The sequence below is a fragment of the Vombatus ursinus genome, unplaced genomic scaffold (assembly GCF_900497805.2).
Source record: "Vombatus ursinus unplaced genomic scaffold, bare-nosed wombat genome assembly UNPS02014863.1, whole genome shotgun sequence".
NCBI classification, from domain to species: domain Eukaryota; kingdom Metazoa; phylum Chordata; class Mammalia; order Diprotodontia; family Vombatidae; genus Vombatus; species Vombatus ursinus.
The window spans coordinates 31,948,227-31,964,654 of NW_020954641.1; the positions used below are offsets into that span (position 1 = coordinate 31,948,227).

General features: G+C 35.9%; 1 protein-coding gene across 1 annotated transcript; it reads left to right on the forward strand.

Moving 5' to 3' along the window:
- Positions 1–953: 953 nt before the first annotated feature.
- Positions 954–1,433, forward strand: LOC114027688 (60S ribosomal protein L36a-like). Its single transcript, XM_027841766.1, has one exon. It carries the CDS (start codon positions 954–956, stop codon positions 1,431–1,433), a length of 480 nt encoding a protein of 159 aa, XP_027697567.1.
- Positions 1,434–16,428: the final 14,995 nt, after the last annotated feature.

Genomic DNA, 16,428 nt, shown 5'->3' on the forward strand with positions numbered 1-16,428 from the left:
CACTAGGAGGTTGGAAGTGAAGAGGGAGAGCATTCCAGGCATGGGTAACAACAGCCCTGAAAAGAAATGTTTATCTGCAAATAAGAACAGAAGGCCTCGAGTACAGGGAGGAGAGTAAAATGTAAGAAGACTGGAAAGATAGAAAGCGGCAGGGTTGTAAAGGGCTTTAAAAGCCAAACAAAGGATAAAAGTTTGACATCCTAAAACTACAGAGATTTGACACAGAAATTTTTTTTTCTTTTTAAATAGGAAAGGGATAGAAGTTCAGGAAAATGCCTGTTTCATTGACTTCTCACTTGGCCTCAGCCCAGTTAATGAAATTCCAGAACATGAAAGAGACTATGAACTGCTAAGATCTTAATGAAGTATATAGTATTTATACTTTATTAACCCTTTACAAGGTATGAAGAAGTTTTGTGATCATATTTGATGGAATTAGCAACTAGCCATTGGTTAGCCAAAAGATCAGCCCTACCCTTGGTAACTCTTTATTAACTAGCTCTAGAAAATTAATAGGTTCCCAAAGCAGGTGATAAAGCACCCCCTGGAAGGATGCTGGAACAATCCAGGGGGGCAGTAGTAGTGTTGGGTGCAGTTGTGGGGCATTGAATAAAAGTAAAAGGGCGGTGGAAGCATAAGGAAGAAAGATAAGAACATTTTGAAAAGCTGTAAGTTTTATCTGTTGTGTAACAAAGTTAAAGTCATAGTGATTACATTATTTTCCAAATAAACACACAAAATACAAATTATAACAGAGCAACCAACAGGTCTTAATAAACAAATGTTGGCAGGCAAGTGTGTTGTGCATTGTCGGAAAGTCCAGCATGCAATGGCAGGAATATGTGTGTAATGACTTGTTTACAATACTATAGTAATATGATGCAATATTGCAACATCCAAACTTCAATGCAAGAAAAAAATCCACAAATTTACAATAAATGATTAAATTTGAGATGTATCAAGTGAAGCCACAGTCTTCCACCGTCATTCTTCGAAGCTGGTGGTCTTCTTCAGCTCGTTTAGTCCTGGCCAACTGCTCACCTATGAGTGCTGGGCCAAGGGATCCCAGCAGCCTGGACATCAGAGAAGCCCATTTGGAAGCACCCCTCTGCCCTTCAGTGAATGTTCCTAAAACCAGCAGAACTGTCTGCAAAAAATTCGGCAAGCACCAGCCTCACAAAGTGATCCAGTACAAGGAAGGCAAGGATTCCCTGTACGTGCAAGGAAAAAGGCAATATGATCAGAAACAGAGTGGCTATGGTGGTCAAACAAAACCAATTTTCTGGCAAAAGGCAAAGACCACAAAAAAGATTGTACTGAGGCTTGAATGTGTGGAACCCAACTGCAGGTCTAAGAAGATGCTTGCCATTAAAAGGTGTAAGCATTTTGAACTGGGAGGAGATAAGAGAAAGGACCAAGTGATCCAGTTCTGAGTTTCATTGTTTTCATCTTTTTTTTTTTTTTTGGCAATTGGGATTAAGTGACTTGCCCAGGGTCACACAAGCTAGTAAGTGTCAAGTGTTGGTCTGAGGCTGGATTTGAACTCAGGTCCTCCTGACTTCAGGGACAGTGCTCTACCCACTGTGTCACCTAGCTGCCCCTGTTTTCATCTTAATAGGAAAAAACCATTCCATTCCATTCCTTGGTTTTGTGTTTTCTGTCTTGGAAAGGAAGAGGCTTGAGTAAAATCAAGTCTTATACTATGTGAAGCTTTTCGCCACATAGAAAAAGTTCTTGTGGATGTGGCTGATCACATCCTCAGTATATTGTTTCATTCTTGTCCTTAAAAGTAACACTCCTAATCCAGCATTGTCCTATTCCACTTCTAGATTAAATTTAGGGGGTTATTGAGCTGTATTTTGGTTGTATCGCACCAAAGGTGCTTAATAAATGTTGTTTTCCTTAAAAAAATTGAGATGCATCATTTTAAAAAAAATATTTTATATTTTTTGAAATGATGCAAATTTCAAAAAAAAAACATTAAAGGGTTAAAGAAAGTAGACTTCCAGGAGTCTGAGTAATTTTTCTTAAAAGGGGGCAGTAGGCCAAATAAGTTTGGAAACCTCTGCTCCAGATGAAGTTGATTGGCCAACAGTAGGTCCCAGCCCAAGCCTATGAGATCAGTGTTTGGGCCCTGATTGTTCAGAGTGAAGGTAGATGACAATTGTTTTCTGTTTTGGCCAGAAACCCTGCAGGTCTTCCCCTTCCCAGATTAGTTGTTTTTTTGTTTTTTTTTTTGACTAGGTAAAAGGGCCATTCTTTGCCTCATTTCTTACCTAGCCCTAATAATTGAATAGACGTTGCCTCAGTCAGATACCTGGGAAAGACCTTAGCTTGAAAAAGCCATGGTCTCCCACTTCATCCAGGGCCATCTCTAGTCATCCTGATCTATATCTTGCCACTGGACCAGATGGCTCGAGAGGAGAAAGTGAGGCTGGTGACATTGCACAGCTGTCTCTCACTTAAATCCAATTCACTTGCAAGTCATGGCATCACCTTGCTGATGTCATGGTCCTCTTCTAGGATAAAGGACAAACAACAAGATAGAGATTAAGGCAGGAGATAGCTCTGATGAGTATGAGCACTGTGAGTTGAGAGCTAACCATGAAAGAAGGACCCAACCCTTGAGAGGGAACCTCACCTAAAGCAGGAGGGGTTTGCTCTCTTGTTCTCCTGCTAATTCATTGATCATGGCATCTTGTAATGGAAATACTTGCTTAGTAGAAAACACTATTCCCAATCAAGGCACAAAACTGACAGAGCTTTTTGAGCTGGAACTGTAAAATTTGAGCTATGGAGACACAGGCCTAGGAAATCCAGCTGAGTAACCTGCTCAGCAGAAATATTGCTTATAGTGGAAAAGGACATTGGGGCCCTACAGTGCTGAAGGTATGAATTTCTTGAACCATGTGTGTTCTCTATGAGTGGAAACTATACATATATGCATATACACATACATACATATTCTTCCCACTAGTACTTTATAGAGTTGTAGGAGAGTGCACTTTTTGGCAGAGTAGACGAATGTTTTGTAGCTACTTTTCTTATGATGCCATTTCAGTAGATGGCTTGGGGGGCAGATAGATGGCACAGGCCATATAGTGCTGGGCTCAGCTGGAGTCAGAAAGATCTGAGTTCAAATCTTGCCTCAGACCTTTACTTAGCTGGGTGACCCTGGGAAAGTTACTTAACCTCTTTGCCTTAATTTCCTCAAATGTAAAATAGATAATAATAGCACTTAACTCTAAGGGTTGTTGTATCAAATGAGATAATATTTACAAAGCACTTAGCGCAATCCCTGGCATCTACTAGGCCCCTATATAAATGCTTATTCCTTTCCACCCTTCTTACCTTTGCTCTGAGTTAATTGTATCCTCTGGATGACTATTATAAAGGCAATATGCCAATGGAACCTCCTGAACTATATATATTTTAGGAGTGTTAGACCCAAAGAGTACCTTGAACCCAATAATCCCCTAAATTTAATCTAGAAGTGGAATAAGACAATGCTGGATTAGGGGTGTTACTTTTAAGGACAAGAATGAAAGAATATGCTGAAATGTGATGTGGTAAAAAAGCAAGAGAAATTGGCTTGCATCTAAAAATTATCTGTTCTGAAACAGTAAGAATACTACAACATGGAAAAATTGGCTCTTTAATGAGATCAGAAATTTTACTTCTTGATGAGAAATCTAGAACTGTACAGGGTTTTAAAAATGCAAATTGAGCAAGCAAATGCAACTTTAGAAAGGTAATTTAGAATTGAGTGCAATTAAAAAGTAAAATAGAACTCAATGTTAATATACAATAAGGAGATAATGTCTATTGTAGTTCTTAAATCACAGTTGGTATAAGGGTCCCTGAAAAGCAAAGGCTGAGAATTTGAGAGAAGAATTCCTTGAAAGGAGTTTAGGCAGAATTAGATCATTTGGAGGACTGACTAGAAGAGATTGAAGAAGTGAAATAATAATATTTCTTAAAATTGGGTATTACATCATAAGAAATTATGAGCATGATGACTTCAAAAAATATGGGGTAAGTGTAAGAACTGATTAAAAAAAAAAAAGAAAGCAGAACCAGGATTAAAATACATTGGCTAATCTTAGAAGACAATGAAATATACTTTCCTTCTTTCAGTAGAGAGGTGGGGGAATATGAATGTGGAATGTTGCTTCCATTACCTGACAGGATCTCTGTGTTGGTAGGTTTTTCTTAATTGTTTTGTAAAAATACAAAATCAATACAATTTTTTAAAATAAAAATAAATTGAACACCACAAGTAAAGATTAATCAAAGAGATGGGGGGGGTAAGGAAGAGAGTACTTTCCAAAGCACATATTCCTATTTGATCTTGGAGAAGATTGAATAAACAAGGACAATTTTTAAGAGATTATATCCTTAAAAGTAGAATTCCAGGATCTCTGTTGTGAGCAGAGAAAGGAACAGGATTTGATTAAAATTGTACTGTTACAAACTAGATAAGCTTTATCTGTGTTTGGTGTGGGCAGCAGGGAATGAGGTTGGGTTGTTAAAAATATAATAGGAAGCATGATACCTTATGCTGAGAAAAAGGAAAAAAGTAACAATAGTGTCCAATGGAGAGAAATCCAATCTTAGCAATTATAATTTTCAGAATTTTTTGTGGACTTATTTTTGGTCCAGACCTGTGATTTCATCAGTGTGGGGACACCTAATATCCTTCACTGATACAGATTACAAACTATAATTTTAAAGAGTTCCCCTGGGAAACAAGAGATTAAATGTATGGTCACACAGCTAGTATGTGTTGGACACAGGTCTCGAGCACAGGTCTTCTTGACTGATTCTCTAGCCCCACAGCAGCCTGTGTCTCCTTGTTTGTTTGTTTTTTTAAGTTTTATTGATATTTTCTTTTTTTTACATCAGCATTACCTCCCAAGTCCTTCCTCCATAAGTCACATGCCTTATAACAAATAAGTTAAGTCAAGCCGAAAAAAATACATTAGCCAAGTCAGAAAATGTAGAATTCATTCTGTACCTATAGATTACCCACCTCCTTGCTGAGAAGAGAGAAGGCTGTTTCATCATATGATTGGAAGCCTTTTAATAGTGTTTTCATTTATATTATTGTGGTCATTATGTAAATTATTCTTCAAGCTCTGCTTACTTCACTTTATATAAGTTCATACAAGTATTGTAGAGTTTTTCTGAATTCTTAATTCATCATTTCCAAAAGCATAATAATATTCCAATCACTCCACAGTTTGTTCAACTATTTCTCAACTGATTTTCTCCTTGAATGTTAATGAGACGAATTCACTAATTAAAAAGAAACTGAATCAAAGAATGAGTTAGAAAACAAAACCCAACTTTAAAGTATTATCTTTTTAAAAATATACATGGAAATATTTAACAAAATAGAGCACATAGTTTGAAGTAGCTCAAAAGAAATGCGAGATGCACAGATTTAGAGAATCCATCCCGAATGTTCACGTGGACTATTTGTGCCCAACCTGTGGTAGACCATTCTGAATTTGTATTGGTCCGATCAGCCACAGTCAGACCCACTGTAACTTGATTCTAGCATAGTGATGTCATTTTGGTCCTTTTTGAGAACAAAGTACAGCAACCATTTCACAAAATAAATTAAAATATATTAAGAAAAATAAAACCATTTGTTTAAAGATTTTGTAAATTTTCATAATAGCATTGTATGTAATTGCAAAGAAAACTGGAAATAACCTAAATGTTCAGCAATAAGGAAATGATTCAATTAATTGTGTTACATTAAATCAATAAGAAAGCATTTATTATTCATCTACTATATGCCAGGCGCTGTGTTAAATGCTAGGGATGCAAAGAAAGGCAAAAACATTAATATGATGGAATACCATAATGCAATTAAGACCAACTATAAGGAATATAAAGAATTTTGGAAAGACATTTGTGAAGTAATACAAAATGGGGGACAGGGGGAGACTAGAACCAGAAGAATAGTTTATGGTAACTACAGCTATATAAGAGGAAAAGCAAATAAAAATTAATAGATTAATTTTTTTAAATCCTGAGGACTTAGAAATGTCTGAAAAATTATTTTGGTATTTTATATGGAGAAATTAATTTGAGTGTAAATAATTACTAAGTAAATTTGATTGGTCATACAAAAAAATAATCCAACAATTTAATGCTTACAAAAGCACATCTAAAAAGTATAGAGGTCTATGTAGTTTCAGAGTGAAGAAGTGAAATTAAATCTATGATACATCCACTAAATTTAAAAAAAAGAGCAGGAGGTACAGTCATGAATTTAAATAGCTCAACAAACATTTATTTAGCACCTGAAATGTGTCAGGCATTTTGCTAAGGGATGCATGATAAGGTGATAGCAGATGTAGACAACCGAGATGAGCCAGGAAACTCCAAAAGTTTAAAGACATCATTATCAATATTAAATATTTACTCACCAGACTACCCAGTAACCAAGTTCTTAAAAGAAAAATTAACTGAAATGAATAAAGATCCAGATATTAAGACACTAATTTTAGGTGATCTAAATTTTCCTCTCTCAGAACTTGACAAGTTCAACAGAACAGTATATAAGAAGGAAATTAAAAGTGAACAAAACATTGGGAAAATTGGATTTGATAGACTTCTGAATTGGAAAATTAGAGTCTATATGTATTTCTCAGTCTGCCATGGGACTTATGAAAATTAATTACATGCAAGAGCACAAAAAACTCATAAACAAATACAGAAAGGAGATATCATAAATATATCTTTTACAGACTATATATAATGTAATTTTTAAAAATTGTAAATGAATAAATAAGAACAAAAGGTGCAAAATGACATGGAGACAAAAACAAGGAAATGGGTACAAAAAATGCAGACAGAAATGGAGAGAGGAAAAAAAACTTACATAAATGAGTGAGCCAAAACCAAATCATAGAAGCTATTGAAAATTATTTTAAAGGGAATAATAAAAATGGCACAACATGCCAAAATGCATATTGAGCAGCTAAAGCAGTCCTTAGAGGAAAATGTATAATCCTGAACACTAATATTAACAAAAGAGAAAAGGAAAGGACTTCTAATAATAAGTATGCAATTAAAAAACAACTGGAAAACCAACAAATTAGTCATCCCAAAACAAGTACAAAACAGCTTTTGAAAATTAAGGCAATCTAAACACCTTAATATTAGAAACAGTTGGACTAAAAAAACAAAGCTAGCTTTTTTTTAAAAAGATTAACAAAATAGATAAGACATTAGTTAACTTGATCCAAAAGAACAAGACAAACAAAAACAAGAATTTAAAAACTGAATTCACAACAAATGAATAATTTTTTTAAATTATCAGAAACTACTATACTGAATAGTAATAAAGCAGTACTGGTAACAAAACTGAAAACTAAAATGAAATAGATGAATATATGCAATATATACAAATAAATAGGGATAAGGAATGGAACAGTGATTTTACTGATAGCTCCCTGTACTAACAAAGATCAACCGCAACTATTGTCTTCTGAATTGCCTAAAACACTAAGTGGTCAGGTGATGTACCCAAGGACATACAGGTGGTACAACCAGTCCCCCAGAGGCGTGACTTGAATTCACATGTTCCTGGCCCCACAGATAGTTCTCTCTTCCCTGTGCAGTGCTGCCTCTCCTACAAAGATTTAAAATACCCAAACTAACAAAACAGAAAATAGCTCGATAGCTATTGAGCAATTAACTCAATAACCTAAATGACACAATCTCAAAAAAATAAATTAAACCTTAATGAAATCCCATGGAAAAACCTCCAGATCCAAATCAATTCACAAAGTAATTCTTATGCCACAAACAGTTTTTAAAAATAGAGCAAATACCTTCTCAATAAGGAGGGGAAGGGAGAGAGGGAAAGAATTTGGAACTCAGCATTTGAAAAAAACAAGTGTTAAAATTGTTTTACTTGTAATTGGGAAAAATAAAATATTAAATTAAAAAATAATAAAGCAAAAAGACACTCCACAAAACTCTTTTTATGACACAATATGGTCTTCATTCACAAACCAAGAAAATAAAGAAGAGAACTGTAGATCAATATCACTGATAAACTTTAATGCCAAAATAAAATGCTGGCAAAGAGATGATAGCAATATAGCAAAAATCATTATGATTAAGTTAGACTTATATGAGGAATGCAAAGATGATTCAATGTTGTGATCACAAACTATTAATTTTAAAAAACATAATTATATCAATAGAAGCAGAAAAAGCTTTCAACAAAACACAGAGCTCATCTATGTTAAAAGCAGAAAAAAGTATAAGAATGAAAGTATCTTTCCCTAATATGATCCTAAACATTTATCTAAAACTAGGAGTTAGCACTATTTATAATGGAGAAACACTGGAATATTTCAATAAGATCAGTAATGAAACAAGGCTGCCTAGTGTCATCATCATTGCTTAACATACTAGTAAAAATGCTAGGGATAGGAATAGACACTGGACCTGTCATTTTATTGATATGGAAAACTCCCAGGTCAGGAAATTCACTTTATCAATGTAAGTTGCTACTTTTTCTGTAACTCTTAGTTTCTTCTCTCTATAACTAATGAGATAAAACTAGAAAAATTAATGAATAAAAATCAACAAAGAAAAGGCAGAATCATCTCTATTTGCTGACAAAATGGTGATACCAATTGAATTGAATTGAATGATAGTTTACCTAGAGAATCAGTCAAAATTTAAGGCAATAGCTGCAGTAAAGTAACAAAATATGAAATAAATTAACAAAAAAATCATCATTTCCTCATATCACCAGGAAGAAGAATAAGAGAAATTCCATTTAAAATAACAAAATACATTCAGTATCTCAAAGTTAGCCCAACAAGATACACTGTACAGGACTTCTATAATTACAGTTTTAAAACAGTTTTCACAAATAAATGGCCTTTAAAAGGGGGGAATGTATTTAATATCCACAGCTGGGACTTCAAGACTTCAAATAATATTATAAAGCAGTAATCATCATAAGTAAAGTAGTGGTTAAAAAGTGGGGAAAAAAAGTCTAACAGACAAGAAAAGGAAAAATCAGAAATAATTGAACTCAGTAACCCAGTGTTTAATAAAATGAAAAAATAAATTACTTAGTAAAGAGCTCTCTATTTGGCAAGAATTATTGGGAAAACTGGAAAAGTCTGGCAAAAATTAGGTTTAGTACAACATCTAATGTTAAAAAGAATTAATATTATGTAACAAACCATATTATTAATATTAAAGACCATACTATTAAAAAATTAGAAGAGAATCAGATCAAGTAATTTTCACACCTATGGGTAGGAGGTGAATGCTTATAATAGCTAACATTTATATAGCCCTTACTACGTGCTAGGCACTGTGCTAAGTACTTTGCAATTATCTCATTTGATCCTCATAACAAACCTGTAAATGCTTGTATTGTCCCCGTTTTACAGATGAGGAAACTGAGGCAGACAAAGGCTTGTCCAAGTGACTTGTCCAAGGTCACAAAGGTAGGATATGCCTGAGGCCAGATTTGAGCTCATTCTTCTTGACTCCAGGCTGAGTACCCTATCCACTTCAGCAGAGATCATTTCGACTATGAGAAATGGTTAATTGGTTGTTGTCCTTCATTCTCGAAAAGGACCAAAATGACATCATTATGTTAGAGTCAAGTTACAGTGGGTTCAATGGTGGCTAATCAGACCAATACAAGCTCAGAATGATCTACCACAGGTTGAGCACAAATTATCCACGTGAACATTTGGGGTACATTCTCTAAACTTGCACATCTTGCATCTCTTTTGAGCTACTTCAATTCTGCTTTGCTCACAGAGCACAGCACTTTCTATGATGAGGGCACACCATGCTGGGTGGTCCTATGCCAGTGTCTCCCATGTCACACAATCAATTCTGAAGTTCTTAAGTAAGACTTTGAGAGTTATTTGATGAAAATGATGGGGAAATTCAGAAGCTGCTATATGAAAAATGAGAACTCCACAGGATTTACTAGCAGGATAGTTTATCCATCTCTTAGAAGGCAGCATTTAATTCCATCAAAAGTAAAGTACAAGCAAAGCTTAGAGAGATGCAGGATTCTTAGCTCAGTAAGAATGCAGATGAAATTCAATTTTATGCTGATAGTAACAATTGAAAGCACTTTTATGATGCCTTGAAGGGTATTTATGGACCTAAGACCTATGATGTATCTCAATTACTCAGTGCTGATGAAGCTACATTGATTAGTGATAAGGACATGATCCTAGAGAGATGGGCTGAACATTTCCATAGGTTTCTCAACAGACTTGTGAGAAAATGAAAAGCTTTTGAATAAACAAAATTAAAGCAGATGAGGAAGCATTTCACTGGAGAGAGGAGGGACAGGGAGGGATATCTTTGTATCAAATGTTTCTAATAAAATATATATACAGCAAATAGATAAGACCATTTTCCAATAGATAAGTGATGAAAGGAAATGAACAGTTCTCCAAAAAAAATTTCCTAAATCACTCATAATAAGAAAAATGCAAAACAACTCTAAGATTTCACCATATAACCAGTCAATTGGCAAAAAAATGTCAAGAAAAATAGCCAACTTTGAAGGGGTTTTAAAAAATTAGCACACTCATTAGTGGGTGGAGCTCCGAATTGGTCTAACCCTTCTGAAAAGCAATTTGGAATTTTGAGAAGAAAGTGATTAAAATGTCCTTACCTTTTGACCTAGCAGGAGTGGGGAACCTATGGCCTCGAGGCCACATGTGGCCCTCTAGGTCGTCAAGTGCAGCCCTTTATCTAAAGTTTGGATTCACATGTGTCCTTGAGGCTGCAAGTTCCCTACCCCTGATCTGGCATATATCCCATGGAGGTCAGTGATAAAAAGGAAGGCTTCATATGCATCAAAATATTTGTTGTAGCACTTTTGTAATAGTTGGGGATAAGTACTGGACCTTTGATTTTATTGATATAGGGAATCTTGAGTAAGGAAACTCCCTCTATCAAAATGGATCAGCAACTTCTCTGCAATTTATTGTATTAGAGTGTGGCCTAGAAAACTAAGAGGTAAGGTGAGTTGCTCAGTGTCACATGTAGTATGTCAGAGATGGGACTTGAACACAAATCTTCCTGGCCAGCTCTCAATCCACTGTGCTATTCTGCCTCTCAGTTGTATTAAAATAAAAAGCTATTATACAAATAAAGTAAAGATCTAGAACAAAAAGCAAAGAAGCTAAATGGGGGAAAATCTTTGTACAAAATAGCTTTGCTAAAAGTCTGACATCCTAAAACTATAGAGATTTGGCACAAACATGTAAAATTAGGAATTATTCCCAACTCCTGTCAAAGGATATGAACAGATCTCAAAAAATGAAATGCAAATAATCCACAACCATCTGAAATAAAATAGTGCTCAAGGTTGCTCAAAGAGAATTACAAATTAAAATAATGCTGTTATTCCCTCATACATAGCAAATTGCAAAAATGGTAAAATGAAAAAAAATCACTATTGATGGGAATATAGGAAAATACGTTCACTGGTGGTGGAGCTGTAAATTGATCCAAATATTTTTTTAAATTTTGAAAATATGCAATGAAGGTTACAAAATTTTTCATAATTGTTTTAAAAATTAATTTTATTAATATATTTTGGTGTTACATCACCTCCATTTTTCAATATTCCTTCTCTTCCCTTACCTAGAAAACTATTCCATATGACAAAGAATAAAGAAGAGGGGAAAAGGCAGCTCAGCAAAGCTAATCAACATATCTGTCAAGTCTGACAGTCTGTGCATTTTGACTTGCTGTCCCTAATGCCTGAAATTCTCTTCTTCCTCATTTCTAACTCTCAACTTCCCTAGCTGTCTTCAAGTCCCATTCAAAATCTCTTACAAGAAGTCTTTCCTGACATTCATAATGTTGATGCATTCCCTCTGCTACTTATCTCCAATTTATCCTGCATATATCGTCTGTACATGGGTCTGTGTGTTCCCTATCTTAGCTCCTTAAAAGCAGGAATTGTTGTTTTTTTTTTTATTTGAATTCTCAGCCCTTAGCACAGTTAGAACTTAATAAATGTTAACTGACGCGTCTGTGTGGTGTTACCCAATCATAGTTATTTCTCATCCAAAAAGAAGTGCTCATTTTCTTTGACGAAGCAATCTGACTGTTGTATTTATTTCTCAAAGAACTACTAACAACAACAAAAGACTTTATCTGAATGAAAATGTTCATGCAGGTACAGCCAAAATTAGAAACAAATTGCATACCCCAAATTGGGAAATGAAATAAATTGTGACATGTGAATGTAATAGAATATTATTGTGCCATAAGGAATGATAAATATGAAGAATTCAAAGAAATATGGTCAGTCAGTATATTTGTATGAAATGATGCAGAGATGAACAAACAGATAAAGAAATACTACAACTATATAAAGGAAGATAACTTTAAATGATAATACTCGAAAACATCAGGCACTTTATGAACTAACAAAACATACATGTGCCCAGGTGGAAATTCATATCAACACACATTTATTAAATACCTACTATGAGCAAAGCACTGTGTTAGGTGCTAGGAATAAAAGGGAAAAAAAAAGAAATAGTTCTCACCCTCAAGAGTCTCAAATTCTACTGGAAAATTTAAACAGAGCCAAGAAGAGCTATTTCCCCTTGCAAGACTAAGAGAAAGGGAAGGGAATAATTATTAAACACCTGCTATGAACCATGCACTGCGCTAAACCCTTACAAATATTATCTCATTTGATCATCATAACTACCTTGAGAGGTAGGAGGTAGATGCTATTATTATCACCATTTTACAGTTAAGGAAACTGAGGCAAACAGGGATTATGTGACTTGCCCAGAGTAACACAGGAAGTATCTGAGTCTGGATTTGAACTAAGGTGTTACTGACTCTAGGCCTAGGACTCTGTCCACTGCAAGGCCTACCTCTAAGAGTCCTAAGCAGAGCGCTTACTTGAGATGGCAGAGACTTTCTTCTCACTCCTGATAGACTACTAGGGGTCTGATTCCTGAGAAGTACTTCAAGATGCCTCTTGTTGAATGAATGTATTGATCAGGATTCCACATTACCCACCCCACGTTCAGCCAGAAGCAAGTCTGGGGTACAAGGGCACAGAGCAGAAAAAATAGAGTACGCTTCTCAGTCATCTATCCCTGCTTCCACTTGCACTCCCTGAACATTTAGAAGCCCACCTGCCTACATCAGCCAAGACAGGATGGACACCTTGCCTTTATGAGCCTCATTTTCCTCCTTTGTAAAACAAAGAGTTTGGGTTAGATGACTTTTGAGGGGCTTTCCAATTTGCCGCGGTGTTTTTTGCTCTAAATGTCCTGCTCTAAAGGCCTATAAATATGGAGGATCTCTAAGCCTCTTTCCTCTCCAAAACCTCTAGCCCAATGCTGTGATTGATCCCTCCTCCATGGAGAGAGACAGAAGACCAGAGGCTATAGATTATCCATCTGCTCTCTCCAGAGCCCAAAGCAGCCATTACTGGGATGCTGATGCCCCCTGGTGTGCATACAGTAGACTGCATGAAGGACAAGGACAAAAGATCGGGGTCTCCTGTACGTCAGACCAGAGCAAGACCAGTCCAGCACCCACCGGAGGAATAGGGGGTGCTCCCAGTCCCCACTGCACAAACTAAGAGAGAGCATCCTTTAAAAGCCACTCATTTTTCCCAACCAGTGAAGAGATCAGCAGTAATTACCTGCCTTGGACATACTGTCATTCTCCTGAATTATGGTAGAGATCTGTATTGAAGGTGGGAGAAGAGTTCCATAAGCCCTTTCTTTGCCTGGTTCTGCCTAGTGCAACCTGATAAAGGCCTTGGAATTAGCCCAGACCATCAGCCCAGTTTCTAATGAATCCTCTGGACCAACCACAGAATTGGGACAGAGGTTTTAAGGAGGAGATGGGCTTAGGGATCCTCCATATTCACAGGATTTTAAAGCAGAAGGAGGGTTAGAAGATAGAATGTCAGAGCTGGAAAACTCATCAGACATATTGTAGGCCAAGTAAATATTTCCCTGAAAAGAAATCATGAGACATGGACTCAGCCTGAACCTAGCAAGATAGATGGAGGCCTGTGAAATTTCTGTTAAAGTGGGGTCCTCATGGAAATTAGAATCCCTAGGTTGTGAGAAAAGCCAGCTTTAAACAGGAGTTGGGTTTAGGTCAAACCAGGGTGAGGTTATATAAGAGACACCCGGAAGGATAAAGAACTGCCACCCAGTGGCAATGTAGATGGCCAGAAAAAGTAGAAAAAGGTGGTAGGGACCTTAAGTAGTAATTATACTTAATTCTGTATTATATTTATTCATATATGCATCAGCTCTCCTTATCAAACTCTGAAGTCCTATAAGGGTAGAGATGTAGTAGTCATACTTATCTTTTTTCTACCCAGTCACTACACACAATGGTCTGCAAGATTACGCAGCAAGTCAGTGGCAAAGCCAGAAATATAAAAGTCCATTTTTCTAATCTGGCCTTTTGTTCTTTCTACTATACTGGGAGCAGACTTGGGAGGAGGAAGCTCTGTAAGAGGAAGAAGAGTATCAGCTGGTCGGGAAGGCAGGTCCTGGAACTGAGGGGTAAGCTGTTAGTATTGGAAGGAAATATCCAGACAAGGGAACTCAGCAGCACTTTTCTTTAAAACTTGACTGCAGTTACTCCATATACCTGTGATTACCTGGTTATCTGTAAATACTTTGTACCCTTAGTATCTTCACATTTATTATAGCAAAGTTGCAACTTTAGATTCAAGAATGTCAAAGCAGGAAAAGATTCTTGAAGGTGATTTAGTCAATGTAACTTCTTTATTTTGAGGAGGAGCAAACTGAAGCTCAGTTTATTGTCCAAGGTCACATAGACCTTAATCTTGCTAAGGAAGAAACTTGAAGACAAATTCCTTGTCCAAGGCCACAGAGAAAATTAGTCACATAGAATAACACTTTCAGACCTCAGACTATATTATAATCACCAAAATTATTTGGTACTGGCTTTTAAAAAAGGAAGAAAACTAGATCAGTAGAGTAGACTGGACAAAGAAGAATTTGAAATTATCTAATTCTTTAGCCTAGTGCACAATAACCCTGGAAATATGTTACTTAGGAAAGAACTCATTATTTGGCAAGAATTTCTGGGAAAAGTGGAAAACAGTTTGGTAATAATTAGGTTCAGGCCAACGTTTTACATCATATACCACAAACTTAAAATGACTATGACTTGAATATTAGAAATTATACCATTAAAAAATTAAAATATGACCAGATCAGTTAACTTTCACGGCTATGGCTAGGGAGTGAATGCTTTTCCAAACAACGGATAGAGGTGATTACAAATGATTAAACAGAGAATTTTGAACATGTGAAATTGAAAGGCTTTTGTATAAATCAAATTAATGAAGCTAGAATAGTGAGAAGTAGTGAACTACAAAAAAATCTTCATATCAAACATCTCTAATAAGGGTCTAATATCCAACATACATAAGCAAATAACAGAGATACGTAAGAACAAAATCTATTTCCAAATAGATATGTGATCAAAGGATATTAACAACATTTCTCAAAGAATTGCAAACTGTTAACAACCATTTGAAAGAATGCTCTAAATCACTACTGAAAGAAATGCCAAGCCCAAAAAATTCTGAGATTTCATGTCACACCATTGGTAAAAATGAACAAAAAAAGAGAGGTGTCAATGTTGGAAGAGCTGTAAAAAGATAAGCACACTGATACATTGAAGGTGGAATTGTGAATCAATACAACTATTCTGGAAAGCAATTTGGAATAATGTAACAAGGTGGCTAAAAGTCCACATTAGGCATATACCCCAAGGAAGTCAATGTTAAAATGAAAGGTCCTATATACACCAAATATACCAGCACTTTTTGTAGTAGCAAAGAACTGGAAACAAATGATAAACTCATTGATCAGAAAATGGCCAAACAAGTTGTAGTATATGAATTTAAAGGAACGTTACTATGCTGTAAAAAAAACAATGAGAAATACAGGAAAGCATGGACAATTATACAAAATGATGCAAAGTAAAATAAACCAAACAGGGAAAACAATATATACAAGACAAGGCAACAAGAATTTATTACTATTTGCTAGGTTTTTGTGTTAAGTGCTGAGGAGGATACAAATGCAAGTAAAAATAAAGACAGCCCCTGCCTTCGAGGAGCTTACATTCTAAGGAGGGAAGACAACAAACATATACTAGGGAGCTAAGAAACATAGTGGGGGTGGGGAGGCAAAAGATATTCACATGTGGTGAAATCCAGAAAGTCAGAAGCACAGCAGGAAGGGGGATAAAGCATGGTTGATCTCAACCAGTTTCCAAAATGGAGGCCCCTAGAAGGAATTCAGTGGGAGACTGAGGCCGGCCTGGTGGAGGGATGTTCCAGGTCAATAAAGCCTC

Bases quoted from the DNA above. Each gene is read 5' to 3' on its own strand.
- LOC114027688 (XM_027841766.1), top strand. From the start codon at position 954: ATGTATCAAGTGAAGCCACAGTCTTCCACCGTCATTCTTCGAAGCTGG.